General features: G+C 40.1%; 1 protein-coding gene across 1 annotated transcript in view; it reads right to left on the minus strand.

Moving 5' to 3' along the window:
- Nucleotides 1-300: 300 nt before the first annotated feature.
- The window catches only part of LOC109967218 (vitamin D receptor), a 54,693-nt gene continuing 37,735 nt past the window's right edge, over nucleotides 301-17,258 (minus strand). The window contains exons 5-10 of the mRNA XM_020612638.1: nucleotides 11,998-12,182; nucleotides 8,720-8,819; nucleotides 7,999-8,173; nucleotides 4,898-5,049; nucleotides 3,055-3,171; nucleotides 301-1,666 (exon numbers count right to left, since the gene is read on the minus strand). Of these exons, the coding sequence (XP_020468294.1) occupies nucleotides 1,413-1,666; nucleotides 3,055-3,171; nucleotides 4,898-5,049; nucleotides 7,999-8,173; nucleotides 8,720-8,819; nucleotides 11,998-12,182 (983 nt within the window). The 3' untranslated portion in view covers nucleotides 301-1,412. The remainder of the gene's footprint in view (nucleotides 1,667-3,054; nucleotides 3,172-4,897; nucleotides 5,050-7,998; nucleotides 8,174-8,719; nucleotides 8,820-11,997; nucleotides 12,183-17,258) is intronic.

Consider the following 17,258-nt stretch of genomic DNA (forward strand, 5'->3'; position numbering starts at 1 on the left):
TAAATATATATATATATATATTTAGAGAGCTATATTAAAGACAATAGAACTACTTGCTTCCATGGAAGCAAGTAGTTCTATTGTCTTTAATATAGCTCTCTAAATATATATATATATATATTTAGAGAGCTATATTAAAGACAATAGAACTACTTGCTTCCATGGAAGCAAGTAGTTCTATTGTCTTTAATATAGCTCTCTAAATATATATATATATATATTTAGAGAGCTATATTAAAGACAATAGAACTACTTGCTTCCATGGAAGCAAGTAGTTCTATTGTCTTTAATATAGCTCTCTAAATATATATATATATATATCAGCTTATATGTATCATTTATGTGTATATAGCATTAAACATACATTCTTTTGTGAAATTCCCTTTTGTCTTGTGAACAGAGATCTGCAACCATAGCATCTTCCTCCATCTATCCAGCCTCCTTCACTCATTCCACCAAACCTAATCTTTCTTCTCACAATCCCTGAACATAAACATTCATTCTTATTCACTACCAGTCAAACGTTGGGACATGCTTTCCCACTGACATGAATGGGGAAAGTGTGTTCAAACTTTTGACTCATAGAGCACTACCTTTCCTGACTTCATCTGACCATGTGAAATTTCTCCTTGCACGTACACTAAGCAGGAAAACAGACCTGCTGGACTCCCTTCTTAATCCAGTAAACTGAGTATTTCCAAAACATTATTGTAATCCTGCCCATGGCTGGGCTGTTAATTATATTTGGATGCCTTTGCTGTCAACAAACTGTAAATCTACAGTATTTTTTTTTGCTAGCTAACACTGGTATAGTAACACTGCTGGCAAATTATCCATACCTCACAAGTGCCAGCAGGGTTAATAAATGTAAATTTGTCTACCTACACTTGTTTGTCATGTTGTCATCATGAAGATGTGAACATAAAGCAATATTATGATTGTAAAAAAAGAAAACATGTGACAGTTATGTCCTGGCTCCAAGCTGTCTCCACTGTTAAAAAAAAGAAGACAGGAATCTAGAAGGGACGTCAAGGGAAAGGCAGTGATGAGGAAAGGCAAATGTGGATTTTGTGGATGTGAAGAGGATCAGGGTGTCCATCTGTTGCAGATGTCTATGACTCAGGATAACTGCACAATGTCAAGTAATGCACTGTGACTGTGAACCCTATCCAAGGGCTGCAGAAACCCACAGCCTCTTTAGGTGTCTTGAATCTACAAATCCAGGCATCGGAGTCTTGCTCACTGAAGTCATGGGGAGGAAGAGGAGGATGGTCAATGATGAAGAGATGAAGATTACTTGCTCACATGTCCAGGGTTGTACAAGGGCTGGGTTATCTGGGGGAAACGGTGATAAGGGTTGGTTAACCATCTTGTGTGCAATGAGGATGTAGATGTATGCGCCTCCTTCTCTGCTATGACACTTCACTGCCAAACACTTCCAGCACCAGTGGGGTGAGCTGCATGCTGTGCTCAGGCTGGAAGGAGAGTGCGCGGTACTGCTTGGAGTGCTCCTCGTTCAGGCTGCGCAGGTCGGCCAGCTTCTGGATCATCTTGGCATAGAGGAGGTGTCCACCTGGGCGATTGACACGGATGTAGGCCTGCAGTACCTCTGTCAGATGATCTTGGAGCTGCTCGATGCGGGCGTGATCTTGGACACCGGGACGATCTGCCATTGGAAAATAGAAAGGGTGGAGTGTAGGGAGTGCATGTATACCCATTATGATGGAGGTCGCAGAGCAAAGGACAATAAGTGGACAGCCCAGCAGAGTTAGGGAGGGGCATAATGAAAGGAAGGAAGGTAAAGTGTAAAGCAGGTTGGGGAAGTAAATGAACAGAGGGAGAAAAGAGAACAACAGTCAGAGCAGTTTGGAGTTTTGTCTCTCAAACCGTTGCCACAGACAAAATGTTTAAAGTCTGTGGAATGTAACTGTGGTCTGTGGACAGGGTGTTTCCTCTATATTTTACTAATAAAAACAGCTCACATAACATGTATTTTATTTTCATATTGACTGGCTACAAACAAATTTTATTTATAGATCCAAATATTACTAATTTGTCTCAAGGGACTTTACAGTGTGTACAAATGATGCACTCCAGCCTTAGATGGTCAAAAACTACACAGGAGGGATCATTCTTCCAGGATGGACAGACATGCAGTCATGTAGATGTGTGCACAGAAGAACAGTATTTACTTTTTTACAATACCAGTACGGCCCCAACTACCTTCTTTTCCCCCCACCTGGTTAACGCTGTGCCGTGTTCTTCATTTGTTCTGTTCTGCATTAACCCTTCGAACCCAAATACTTAACCAAACGTTGGTTTATTCCTTTTATTTACAGGCGTTTCTCCACATCATTACATATATAGTCTTTACACTGCTTTTTTCAGGAGAAATTAGGCTACTCTGAAATGATGTCAATTGGCACAAGTGGTACAATATGTTCTGGAATGTACAAAGGTCTTTAACACACAGATATACAAATATCTGCTTATGAATGGACAGAGGACAGTGTTGTTGTTTGAGGGATGTAAGATCTATGCTGATGGGACACTAAGCCTTAGTACTGTAAAAAAAAAAAAAAAAAAACGCTGATTGAAGGAAAAGAAGAACACCAAATAAATGTTTATTACAACACCAAATAAATAGATGTTTACCAATGCTTTTCCATAGAGCCATGTTTCATTTCCATTGTCATAAAAGGGAGAAACAGCCGTTAAATACTTTAGATTGTGAATGAGGCTCCGTCGGCTATCTTTGAAGTGGCCTTGCTGCTTGATGGTCTCATTCAGTGATTATGATCGTTCACTCTAAAAAAAAAATGATTCATCTTCCAGGAAAGCTTTATCGCAGCTATTGGTAGAATCAAGTGCATGCTAATATTTAGGTCGATCTAACACCAACTGCAACACAGACCCTTTGATGAGCTCCACACTGTATAATGATGGCATGGTTTGAATACTAGAGAGTCAATTTGCTTTTAAAATATGGCTTGGCTGGAAATAGACCTTTACCATGAGCACACAAATACACACATACAGTACAGAAAGCAGTACCTGGGGAGAGCAGGCAGATGGCCATGAGCAGCACGTGCTCTTCCTCGTGCAGGCTGAGTTTTTTCAGACCAACCTGGAACTTCACCAGCGGCTCCAGAAGCTCTAGAGTGTGACCTGCTAAGGAGGATAATACAAACACACCATCAGCCCTTTATCTTTTTAACACAGGGACTCATATTTTGTGCTTTTCTACTGACTTTTGAAAAAACAAAACAAAAAAACAAACCACACCTTACTCTATGTAGCAGAAGGGTTTAAAAGGGGAGACACTGCTCGAGAATATTAATTCTTGTCTTACATATGTGAATGAATAAACACCGAGAGTGTGTTTGTGGCTGCTGTACTGCTTCCTTGAAAACCCCTGAAGTGGAAACTTAACAGAAACATGCAAGAATGTGTAGAAAAGCAGTGTGTGGGTGATCCATTTAACACTCTGTTATATAAAGTGGGTGGGGGGGATGGGAATCACAGCTGTGTCATCAACTGCAACAATGAACACTTTTCTCTCACACGACACTTGTCTCTTTTGAAAGTGTGTACTTATATGCACAGTCACAATTTATCATTGCAGTTCCTGAAGTTGCCCTGGGTGGGGGTCCAGCCACCATAAGATCCTGAGTTTTCATCAATTCTAGTTGAATTTTTGGCCTCAGCTGGGAGCTGAAAAGACCTTTTTATTTTGTCCACTTAATGATTTTACAACATATAACAAAGCAATTAGCAAACTCTCCCACCTCCATACTTAAAATACAGGCGTACTGGCAAGTATTCATTACAGATTTTAATATGAAGAATATTCTTTTCTTGCAAGGTATACATAGTGAACACATTTTATTTGACAAAAAATAGGCTGATATAATAAAATCCACAAAACACAATTAGGGTCTGCCCCAGACAGGTTGGTTACTAATTCATTCATTCATTTTCTACCGCTTAATCCCTGAGCGGGGTCACGGGTGGGGCCGGAGCCAATCCCGGCCGGCAATCGGGCGAAGGGGGGGTACACCCTGGACAGGTCGCCAATCCATCGCAGGGCTAACATATAGACCAACAACCACACACACCCACCCACACATAGCACTCCTATGGGCAATTTAGAGACACCAATCAACCTGTGCTGCAGGTCTTTGGACTGTGGGAGGAAGCCGGAGTACCCGGAGAGAACCCACGCAAGGACGGGGAGAACATGCAAACTCCACACAGAAAGGTCCTAGGTGGGGCCCGAACCGGGAACCTTCGTGCTGTGAGGCAACGGCGCTAACCACTGTGCCACCGTGCTGCCCGGTTACTAATTTTCTCTACTTATTTCAACTAGACAGCATAATCTCTGACACTGTTACAGTGAAATGGGATATAATTAGTCTAACCATTTGACTACTGAGTCTGAAACTGTTAAATGTATGCAAAATTTGTAATAAAAAGACTGGTTTCATGGCCCAAACCCTAAAAAACAAGTGTGCTCTGCATTGTTCATTGTGCATGTGTGACCTATGGCAATTTGTGGCCTATAACCTGTTTTTAATGGCCGAGTGGATGCTGTAATCTTTTACCTGAATGGATTTAAACTGTGCGTTGGAAATATCGAAATTTCGCCATCAATACAGATTCAGGAACTGGACTGATCACAAGTAAGTTTACTAATGCATCAGGGCTCAATACCAACCAGTGAGGAACACAGATACAAAGTGCCTTTTGGTTTGGTGTCCTTGCAAAAATAAAATTGTGCTAATTATCGCTCACCATCTTACAAGTATATAGACTCCAAAAGGCCCAGATTTACAGCAAAATCCGGGGAATTCCAATGCCTGTTCGTTGGTTTTACTGTGAGTGACATGAAACCAACCTTTTGTAACGTCATTGATGCAGTATTTGAAATCTGGTGTCCCGCAGCTCCAGGACATGTCCTCCAGACTGAATGACTGGTTGGAACGCAGCATGATGATCTCAATGGCACTTGACTTCAACAGAGCAATCTGGTCCTCTGCTGTCAGTTCTCTGCACAGATAGAACACGGGTTACTGCATATGTGTTTACATTCAGACACAAGAATCATCAGCTAATGCTCAAACATCTGATTTAACCAGCTGGGACAGAGTCAAGGAAGCTGCCTTTGGTGGTGTCTTTACAAAGACAAGTACGTTTTTCAACTGCAAAAAGAAAAGTCTGGTTATAGCAGACTGGTAACTAGCAACCTGGACGATCAACAAGTTAGCCAACAAAGTTACTGGCGGTAAAAGTAAAGGATTACACTTCCAAAAACACTTTTCTTTAAGGAGTTTACAGACAATGAAAACTTTGTTTAAAGGAGGAAACTGTCACACATAAGTATTTCTTGAGATCATTCAGACTGAGAAACGAAGCAGAAAAATTAAGAATGATCCACAAAGTAAGCTTGGATTTTGCATGTAAACATTTTCAACTCGTGTTATTATAGCTGGGCTTGACTGTACAGAGGCAAAGGCAGAGCAGACGAACTGGAGAAAAACAAGAGAAGCAGCTGGAGTTTCTGGCATGTTTTAAATTCGGTCCAGAATGTCACCCACGCAGAGTCGGTGTGTGCTGTTCAGTAGCTATACCAAACGTAGGTATCGGGGCAGCATACAGTAAATAAACACTGCCAGCAACACTTTATCATTTACTCTAAGCGGTGCAAATAAAGTGAGGGGAGAATATCATTGAACAAACATTCTATAATCTAAATTAACTACTGTACAAGTCTTTGCAGCTTCAACACTCTTATCACACACACATCACAAAGTTGTACTGAACTACTTACACCTGTTTGCACACATACTGTGTGGTCTCAGCTTGTCTTATGAAGACAAAATACTGGTCTCCACCATATACACCACTGAATTTTAGGGTGACAACTTAAGGTCAGCCTGTGTGTCTGTGTGTGTGGGAGGGAGGGAGACTGATAAGCACAGCAGGCTCATTTAATGCATATGCATTTACAGTAGCACCAATTTCCAACCCCAGATTCTGTGTGGCCAAAAAGCACACACACAAGCACAGCGTGTACAAAAAAATCACGAGCCTTCAGCAAAACCAGTCACCTATGTTACATCACAAAGTTAGTGGATGTACAGTACTGCAGTGTGCACATCTCCATATACCTACAGAAGCAGTTATAATTTTAGGAGGAGCAAAAACCTTCATCACCACCGTAATAAAACATGTTCTCTTGCACTAAAAATGACCCTTACAATTTGCTATTAAGATCATTTTTTCTTTCAAGCTGTTATTCACTTTTTTCATATTTTGTCATCTTGGTGATGAATCACTGTGATGTTGCATGAGGCATAGACAGATAGGGATAATAAAGTCTGAATTTCAAAGTCAAAAGCTTTTGAATGACAAGATGCTCCTAGCATTTAGTAAATGACACAGTAAGGAGAAAGTCACACATTCAGCTGAACAGTGTGTGCAAGTGCTTCTCTCGGGCCAAGGACAACATTAGGGCTGAGGTCTAATTAGAGATGATGTGGTGCTCCGGGATAAGAAAATATCAAAAACCCTTTAGTTGCAAAGAGCTCCACGTTGTCACATTTTTGTGGTATTTGTAAGATAAACAAAGAAATGCCAGGCTACTTCATATTCCCAAAGTAAATTTCCCTAACTACACTTAGCTCCAAATATTTAAATCATATACTCAGACTACACTGAAGCAAGGTCACAGGATTAAATGTATTTAAATACAAAGCTATCTGCACCTCAGCAATTATTGTTGTTTTGTTTCTGTTCATGCAAACTCATGTATTCATTATGTATACCCACATGGCAGATATGTCTCCTCTATTCTTTTATTACATGGTTTCTGTGCATACATTTATAAACTTATCTCCCAGCTCTGCATGTATTTATAAAGCTACATCCTGTTCCAACGTTTTCTTGGAAGAGTTTGTTTGGAAATAATAGTATCTTGCCTTACCCAGTAATGCTCTGCATACATGTGGGTAGCAAATCAGTACGCTCTGCATGTGGGAGGGGATCTCATTCAGGAGGATTTTACCAGTCAACACATGATTACTATAACTCAGTTAAACAACAGATAGCTGCAGGGGTAATAAAGTTTAATTTTTAACATGGCTAGAAAATGATAGCACCCTTCTGAGCCAATCAAACATGATCCTGCTGACCTGCAGCTTCTGCTGTGTCTTCAAATACACTCAACATAATTAACAGACCATTATTTTATTAATCAAGGCTGCTACTAACTTTTAGCTATGAAATATTGTGCATATTATTTATTTAGTTATCTATTAAATGTTAGAAATTACTAAAAAAGAAAAGTTAACTAATTATTTCAGCTTTATAGTAAAAAGAATTTATGCAAGTTAACTACTTTTGTGTTATGTTCGAAGCATGTTAAATTACAGTACTGGCCCAAACGTTAGCGCTGCAGCTATCTGCTGTTTGACACTCAGCTCACAGGTTGTATTAACCAAGCCTCAGGCAGCTAGCAAGACAGGCAGGCGACATGGAACAGGCAAGTCCGTGGAATGTTTGCAACTTTATGCTGCAGTGTTTATCAAGATGACTGCCACAAAGAGCATAAAAGCCATGCTGCAGCATCTTTTTTACTTGGATGACAAAAAAGGTGCGTTCTTATCCTGCACAGAGTCACAGCACAGCTTAAGTCAGTCTGAGATGACAATGATGTGCAACTCCATCTCATGAGGCATGTAGTAAGCCACCTAGTAACGTAACAAGGTACTACAGCAAACTACATCTGAAACTGCACATCCTCATTTTCTGCTACAGCTACAGTAACATATTTTAATCAATCAAAATGACAGTAATGAATCAATAATTGATTCATTATTGACATTCCTACTTCTAGTGATAGGATTAAAAAACTGTTACCGACAGTAATACATGCTGTTACACAGTTGACAGTACAGTTGTTTAGACTTAATCAATGCAGTGCATTATAGTTTGTACCTGAATCCTGGGATCATCTTGGCGAAGCCGATGACCTTCTGGATGCTGTAGGACACCAGATCAGCCAGGTGAGGCAACATGGAAAGCTTTGTTTCCTCCTCACTTGCCCCTGGACTGCTGGCGCTATCCTGGTACATCATTAACAAGTTGGTGACAGTGCTGGTGTCTGCTGACCCTGAAGGTTAGGAGACAAGAAAAGTGCAGAGGAAGAGAAGCGCAAGAAAAATGATTGAAAGGAGGTGAACACAGAAATAGTAAAAAAAAAGCCAACGTGACGTTAAACAAGACAAGATGGCAGATGAGTTGAAAGTGGACAGTTTAAGGTTTCAGATGAAGAAACCCCAGTTTAAGAAGAAGTTTTGATCAAGCCAAACTTAAAGATCAGATCTGACAAAAAAAAAAAAAAAAAGAAAAAAAAAGAAATCAGACTTGAGCATTAAGGCCAGTACTGTGAACGCAGCCTTACTGCAAACCTTTTAATAGTAGCTAAGAGCAGGAAAAAGGACATAACACCTAATACACACAAAGGTCTTTGAATGAATTTTATGGCATGTGCATGTCTGCTCACTTCTCAAAGTAAAAGAGTACTGGTTGTAGTACTGGATGCTGAATGGGCTTTCACTGGCTTATGTTTGCTTGTGTTTTTAAATCAACAGGTCTGTTCAGGGCTGTGTCCTCAGTAAAGTTAACCAAGACGAAAAGGGCTATTTGTGTATCTCACCAGGAGAGTGGCTGAATGAGTCAGTGGAGGCACCAGACAGAGAGTGAAGAGAGGCGGCTCTGCTGGCACTGCGTGTTACTGGGCCTTCACGCACTGGAGGCTGCAAACACAACACAACGAAACACAAACATTAACATCCCATTCACTGCCGGGCTTCCTTTGACCACCGGCCACCAACCACCAAAATCTAATCAGATCATCCTTGAGCACAGGTGGACATTTGTGCCAAATTTTAAGAAATTCCTAACCTATTATATTCACAAGAATGGGATGAACATATGGGCAGACAGGCAACCTGAAAATATACCCCAGTCACAGCTTTGCCAGTGAGGGTGGCATAAAAAAAACCATCAAGTTTGTAGCTAACTTGACGGTGCACACAAATGCACTGATTGATAATTTGAAACACTCTAGTAAAGTGAGTTTTGTTGGCTTTACATTTATGCAAAAAGTGTTCCAAGTGTGATGAGCAGCATCATGCTATGGGGGTGTCTTTCAGCTGCAGGGACAGGACGACTGGTTGCAATCGAGGGAAGGATGAATGCGGCCAAGTACAGGGATATCCTGGACGAAAACCTTCTCCAGAGTGCTCAGGACCACAGACTGGTGTGCTGTGTGTACATTGAGGAAAAAAATGAACTTAAATGATTTTAGCATATGGCTGCAATATAACAAAAAGTGAAAAATTTAAGGGGATCTGAATATTTTCCATACCCACTGTGTGTATATATATATATATTATCCTCAGTAGTTTGAGCCTCATTATTCTCGTCACTATAACAAAACTCCTGATTGGCCCAAAACCTTGTGTGTGTGTGTGTGTGTGTATCCCATTGGTCAATAACTGATTGACTGAATGAAAACACTCTGAATTTGTGGATCGATTAACTGACAGTGGTTGCCATGGGCAACAGAGCAGGAGGTCAGAGGTCATGGTAAAAAAATTAACACTTCACAACAAGTACACAAATGTGCATCGTTACCACAGAACAAGTGAGGGACACATGAGAGAACCATGAGGAATGATCAGCACCGTTCATAAGAACTTCTAATGTAGGACTAACTGACTGTTGCATCATTCCCAAAAAGACTCATGGCTGTATTAGCTCAAAAGGGTGCTTCTACTAAATACTGAGCAAAGGGTCTGAATACTTATGACCATGTGATATTTCAGTTTTTCTTTTTTAATAAATCTGCAAAAATGTCAAAAAATTATGTGTTTTTCTGTCAATATGGGGTGCTGTGTGTACATTAATGAGGAAAAAAATGAACTTAAATGATTTTAGCATATGGCTGCAATATAACAAAGAGGGAAAACTTTAAGGGGGTCTGAATACTTTCCGTACCCACTGTATGTATCGCCATTGCCCTGTCCTTGTGTCCTTGCAAAGTGTTAATCCATAGTATGAAACTTCTAATCATTTTCAAAGCACACCTTCATTTTTTAGACTCATCAGTTGTGCAGTCATGTTCTTTCCATTATCTTTTATGACAACCAGAGTATTTTATTTTGTAGGCTTCACATGGACAATATCTGTATCGATATCTAAAAGACTCTGGTATTTACTACACATGTGGATTGCGGTTATGGCTGTCTGTCTGCACTTTGTGTTACAGATTCATGCTTGATGCTAATAAATCACAGAGGCAGGAAGTATTTTGAGGACTCTCTTGTTCCTTCCATTATGTTCCATTCCATTGACTTTGGACGACCCGGTTCTTGTGGTCCACAGAAAGAATGTTGTCTAAAAGTATCATGTTCATGACACGGAGGAAGAAAATACAAGCCCACTGTCAGACAGATAAACACTTGGTGACTCATGTTACTGGTGTCAAGTAAACTGAAAACACACACAGGCGAGAGCAGCTGACATGTTGTTTCTGAAGTAAACTGTGGTTACAGAAATTATATTGTTAGATTACAGGAGTGGTGCTGACTCCCTTTACATTTTTACAGACATAGATCATTTTCCTCTGCACTTCTTCACAATGCAGCATGTACCATAGATATACTGAAACACCACTCATTAAAAAATCTGGCCATTTCTACCACCTCCCATGAGTGTGAGCAGGCGTTTAGACGGTGTATTGAAACGCAAGCCCAAGGCAAGAGGTTGTGTTGGTCAGGGGTGAGGGGTTGCAGGGGGGGTGTCACATAGGCACGTATGATATGACCTGAGTGGGCTATTCACATTTGCAGCTCACAAGTTTGTGTGTTGCCAGTGTTTTGGCATTAATAGTTTAACGCATGGAGTGTCGTTATAATGCACCCCCCATATTACAGCCGTTCGGCCATTTCTGGTAGATATTATCACATTGATGTCTGTACCTTTGCTAATTTTTCTGGTAATTTAATTTTTTTAATAAGTTATTTCATGATATAAAAAGAGGTGTATTTTGAATGATTTGATAGCTTTGATTGGCAGCCTGATGATGATGTCACTCCACTTCTGGTTGCTACTACGCAGAAGCTAGTTGCAAAAATATTTTGGCTTCACCTTTGCACATTGGAGAGAGGCGGTGACATGACATCCATTTTATAAACGTACAGTCAATGTTTTTTTCACACTTCAAACTTAGTCTGTGGCTTATGTATTTACTTAACCTTTCTTTTCAAACCCTGGTAAACGGTCAGCATGAACTTGAGAAAAGCAAATACAATAACATTTAATTTTATATAATGGTTTTGACCAGAGAAACCAAAAAATATGTCGGTGTGGTCACACCCTTCTGGAACAATAAATTAAACATTTTATACTTTGCTCATTTCACCTCACACCCACATGCCATTCTTTGTCTCTTTACTCTGTAAAGACAGACACTGACATGAATTAATATGATCTTAATACATTTGTCTTGTCAGCTGACCCAGAAAAAGATCAAATGTGAGAAAGTGGTGCAATTCCTGGTGTTTTGAGTATAATTGCAGCCTACTTCAGCCAATTACAGTCATGAGTATAAGTGAGAGAATGCCAAGTTCTGTAGTGTTGTGGTAAACAGAGCTAACGGTATCCATATCCTATTATTACAGCTTTTTTGTTTGAACATCAGTTCTTTAGCATTTAGCCTCAACATTCATTTAGCCTCAAATTAAATTTCTGTGGTGGAACACAAAATGCACAAAATATGGTAATATCAATTTGCTTTTTACTGGAAAATGTATCTTGTCCAGTTGCTGTGCTTCAGGGAATCCTCCTCTCTCATGCATGATACCCTGCTCTACCAGTATATATGGAGGACAAAATAATTTTGTCTGCATCAATGATAATGTGACTAACCCTGAAGCGGGAGAAATCAGAATAGGAGGCATCATAAGTCTTGTGATGGGCTTCCACTAGAGAGGAGATGATCCGGGCCTGCTCCTCATTCAGCCGTGGCCTCATCGCCTCCCGGGCTGCCTCCTCTTCTTTCCTCTTCATTATCATTTCCTTCTTTCTCTGAACTTCCTCATCTGTCAGGATGACTAGAACAGAAGACAGAAGAGAGGATAAATAATAACAAACTGCCACATAAAGCACGCACACACATTAATGTCAACATAGGACACATGTTCCAACATCATTACAAACTTACTTCCTCACATTAATGGATTTCATTCAGATTAATACAGACATTCAAATTTTTATTTTTAATTGTTTGATTCCATCCAAAAAGTTGCAAACAAATCTTGAATTTAATCAAGAGGTAGCCCCATTAAAATCACAAGATCATTTATTTGCAATTGATCTGGACTTCTCACTGACTTCTCTCTTATCTCTAATTTAGTGAAAGTAAACACATGAACAGGTCCATGCACGTGGTGTAGTGACACCACACACTCTTCCACTCAGGTTAACAATTACTAAAAGCATACTATCACACTGGAGGGGTTTTAGTTTGATAAGCAGGTTGCATTGGCCACAGTAAATCAGAGACAAGTGACAAGGTATTTGTATGCAAGCAGTATATACTTAAAAATCAAAATTAACATAACATTTTTGCATCAAATCCTCCATTCCACTTGTAAAATAGTGTCTCAGGCTGATATCATGTTACAATTCAGTTTTTGCTTGTCGTCTGCTCAAAGTATTTGTAATAGCTTCATTTCACATCCAAGTTAAAAACAAGAAATTCATTATACTATAAGGTTATTTTCAAATGTCAAGGTTACTGGGTTTTGGTGAAAATTGGCTATTCTTTCACGAGTATCAGGAGAAAAGGAACTGAGAAAAGTTGTAACCCACACTGAAAGGAAAGTGGTTCTTATGTTGTACCTTAACACTTGGATGAAGTCAAGACATTCTCATAAGCGATTGAGTGTTTGCTCACAGCATGTTAGGAGAGATGTCCCAAAATACAGCCTGAGCATGATAACATGATCAATTATCAGTTTGAGTGTGAACTGTGGTTTTAAGAGTGAAAAGAATGTGCTAATACTCAGCAGTAAAAAAAAAAAAGTTAGATTTCAAAGTTAGATGTAATGGCAGCTCCTGTGTAACCACAGATCTCATGGAAAAAACAGGCCTTTAATGGAAGCTGCCTTTTTATACAGCTGATGCCTTATTCATGCCACAGGAGTAGGGACTGCAGGCAGAGTGGCACAATGGTGCAAAATGGACTGGTTGCTTTGAATGCCACTTCTAGATGTCCTAGAGCAACGGCTTTCAAACGAGGCCTGCCTCCCCTGGGGGGTGCCACAGGACTTCAAGGGAGGCACAGCGCCAGAAAAAGTAAACCAGAAAAAAAATAAGTGTCAACATCAAACTTCAGCTTGGCTATGTGTGGGGCAAAATGGATCGATATGTAGTACCTACAGTGAAAGAGGAGTCTGGGGAGAACAGAAAATGGAGATACTATGACAATGATTAAAGTACTGGTTTCCATGGACTGATCCTGATGATGCTCGACTGCCGCTGTGTGTTATTTGCAAAGTGGTGCTAGCTAATGACAGTATGAGACCATGTACAGTAAACTCTGGCATTATATTGAGACCAAGCACTCATGTCTGGTGATCAAGACACGTGAGTTTTTTGATAGGAGGCTAAAGGAATTGTGGTCACAGAGTAAAGTAACTGAGACATTTTAATACTGTGAATACCAAGGCAACTGAAGCATCATATCACGCTGCGTTACACATAGCTGAGGCAGGTATATAGAATATGTAAAATGTGGAGACAGTTATATGAAAAGCTGTGCTCAAATGCTGCACTACCTTTGCCAAAATCTGACCACTTTGGCCAACACATTTCAAGAAATGTCATCGCTGTAATAAGCTATTAGAACCCACCAATAAATGTTAATATCTTTATATTAACATTTTTTGGCAATGTTAGCCAAACTCAGTGGCACTATCAACACTCCCTAGGTAGCATCACAGTATAAGCCAGCCACTGCCATCAAATCCTCCTGTAGCTTTACATGCTAACATTAGCTTACTGACAGGGCAAATAACAGAACAGGGCAGAACTTAGAACACTGGCGCTAACTAATACAGCTGTGGAGGGCCGACATTACTGTCGAAACACTAAATCACATAAGCTACAGTACCTCAGTCTTTAGTCTATAAATGTACTTTGAAGTCACAATGCAGACTGAGTCTCTGGAGGTTTTTCTATGACCGGTGTCTCAGAGGCCTTTGAGATCTAACCAACCCTAAACAACACAGCTTCTCTGAATTCTCAGCGTGTTCTATAAATTATTTTGATTCAGTTCAGTCTGAGTAATACACACAGAATTTCTTCAGTAGTTTTTAAAGATGACTACATCTGGATGGGTTTTGCACAGTGGCCAGCCGCAGTGTGAGGGAGGCAGCCTTGGACTGCAAACTGTGCCTAAAAAGATGTTATAAACTGAAAAACAGTTCAGTGTGTGGATGTGACATCTGCAGTTAGGTGCTCTGAAAGAAAATCCTGTTACATTTCTTATTAGACAACTCTGCAAACAGAGCACATTTACTACTGAAACTGAAATGCTTTAACATGATCTTCTGTATTCCCCGAAAACAAAATCTAATTCACAAAGTGGCAACAATTTCAAAAATCCCAGTAGAGCTAAACCAAATACATTCAAAAACAATCCAACATCCACAGAGAAATATAGACAGATACAGTACATATTGGGATCCAAGGAATAAATCCTCCAAATTAAAACATTCTTTACAGTAACTGCTAATTTAAAAGATCAATGAGATGATATGGATTACTCTAATTAAAAAGTGCTCAGATCCGGCGCTTCATACTAATTACTGGTTGCTTTCCTGGAAGCTGTAAACAACTATATTTGAAGCGGATTTTCAACCTGAATTGCAACCACAGAAGCAGCATTACATAATTGTCTGATGTGGTGGTGCAGACAAGAACAGCACCACCAGTTTGGCAACACAGGCTTAAAGAGGCAACTGAATGAATGCGACTGCTTAGCTAACCAAAGGATTTCTTTGGCTCTAATCTCTTTTAACCACCGTCATTAATTAGTCTCTGGCTGTGTTTCAATGCCCATCCAGTCCCGAGTCAGGACCAAACTGCCTAGAACCACTTCTTGGGGTTGAGCATGTCCAAGAATGCAGCACAAACCCTGATCTTGAATTGGCACAGTTTGGTCAGAGTTTGGCACAGGCAGTCCAAGCAGCTATTCTGAGGCTGGGACATGACTCAACCACTCTAGCCAGGCTTGGGCCCTGGATGGCATAATTAAGGCAGGAGTGCACAAAAACAACAGTTCACCAAAGGAACATCTTGACCACCCAACAGCAGACACACATCAGTTTACCAAAGAAATTTTACTTTTTAGAAAGCGCTTGATTGGATGTGGTGATATGGTGCACTGCAAGGAAGAGAGGAACAAAAAAAGAAAGAAAGAAACATAAACCTTGATAGTGGTGGCGGTGGGTGAGGGTTGATAAAGTTGGCTCAGCACCAATAATGTCACGCTGACAAACAAGGAAAAGCAATGTCCTTATTGTGGAGGCCAGAGGTTCACAGCTGTAGGGCTGTATCCGACTAAGGATTTTGTCAGTCGGCTCTTCAATAAAAAGCCTAGTCAGAATAGTCAGAAAATCAACTGGCATGAATTTCATCAGAGACATAGTTATACCATGGTTTACCAACAAGTTTAAGCTTCTTCCGTCGGTCAACCACAGCGCATGTTGTTGTGCATTTGATGTGTGCCAGATTGCACTGCTAAAGAACATATATTCATGATTCCTCTTATTTAAAGTTCCTCATTCAAATGCTTTCCCAAAGCATTTTTGTTAGCTTCCTAGTCTCGTTTAAATGGATGCATGTCACAGAAAATGGCTGTGCATTTCACTTTAATAAACAAACTAGACTCACATAACATTAGGCCATGCAAAACCAGCCACATCCTCACAACACTCTTTTCTCTTGTAAAAGTAGATGTTTGAAAACACTTCTAATAAAGTACAAATCTCACCTTTATGTGGCTTATCCTGGTGGGTTTTGTTGTCTTTTTCTCCTCCTACAATTTGCTAAATAGATCCAACGTTAATATATCGGACAATGTCACTGTTGAAGTGGAAAACGTCTGCAGCAAAACTGTTACTTGTCACACCAAAATGAGGAGAAGAAGACAACAAACTACCGGCTGGGGCTACCTCCTATTGTAATGTAAAGTGTGTGATAAAAAATAATAAAACAAAAACAAAGCATCATATAGTGGACTGACAGGTCTCTCGACTAATGACTCAGCTATTCGACCATTAGGGGGCGGCCCTGCATAGCAGGCTCATTTATTAACCAGCCAAACAACCAATTAAATACGGTGGAGGCAACTAACTAATTGCATAGTAAAGCTGAATTTGATGTGTGGCTAAAATTTGTCCAATTCTGCCCACAGCTTGTGATGTTCAAAAAGAAACTTCACCTCTCAGGTATCAGGGGGCCCAAATGTGTTGAGTAGGACACAAAACAAGATGTACTGTAGCAGTATCAGCATCAGGTGTCAGTACTGGAGCGCTTAGTAAAAGTGTGCATGGCCTACAAACACATTAGGTGACATATGCTTGTGTCTTCTCTGTGTCTACTCTGCAATGTCTTTCAACAGGAAGTGCTGTTTGGACTCTGCATTACATAAATCTATACACATGGAAATGCTAAGATAAGCTAAACAACGTATAGGATAGTCTTTATTTGCAGACACATTTTGGTCTATCCAAATATAAACTGAGCATCTGCCACTACAGTAATGTAGGTGTAAATGTTGTCAAAAAGACCAAACAAAATGCAGGTCAGCACCACAGGACATGCTTTGCTTCTGAAAGAAACCAAGGGTGGAAATTCAATCATCTAAAGGCTATAAGGTTTCAAAAACTCCAGTGATTTTAATCTTTTTACAAAGACACACCTGCTCAAACTGACGAAGACTGCAAGCATACAAACACATATGCTTTCACACATAGGCAGAAAGATCTGTTCCTGGCATCTTGCTAACCTCTGTTAAACACTCTGTTTACTACACACTCAGCTGGCACAGCTCACAAAAAAAAAAAAAAACACACACATACACAGCTCTAATCGGAACGCCGGTGAAGCTTAGACAAAGC

The sequence above is a fragment of the Monopterus albus genome, unplaced genomic scaffold (genome assembly GCF_001952655.1).
Source record: "Monopterus albus unplaced genomic scaffold, M_albus_1.0 scaffold126.1, whole genome shotgun sequence".
NCBI lineage: Eukaryota > Metazoa > Chordata > Actinopteri > Synbranchiformes > Synbranchidae > Monopterus > Monopterus albus.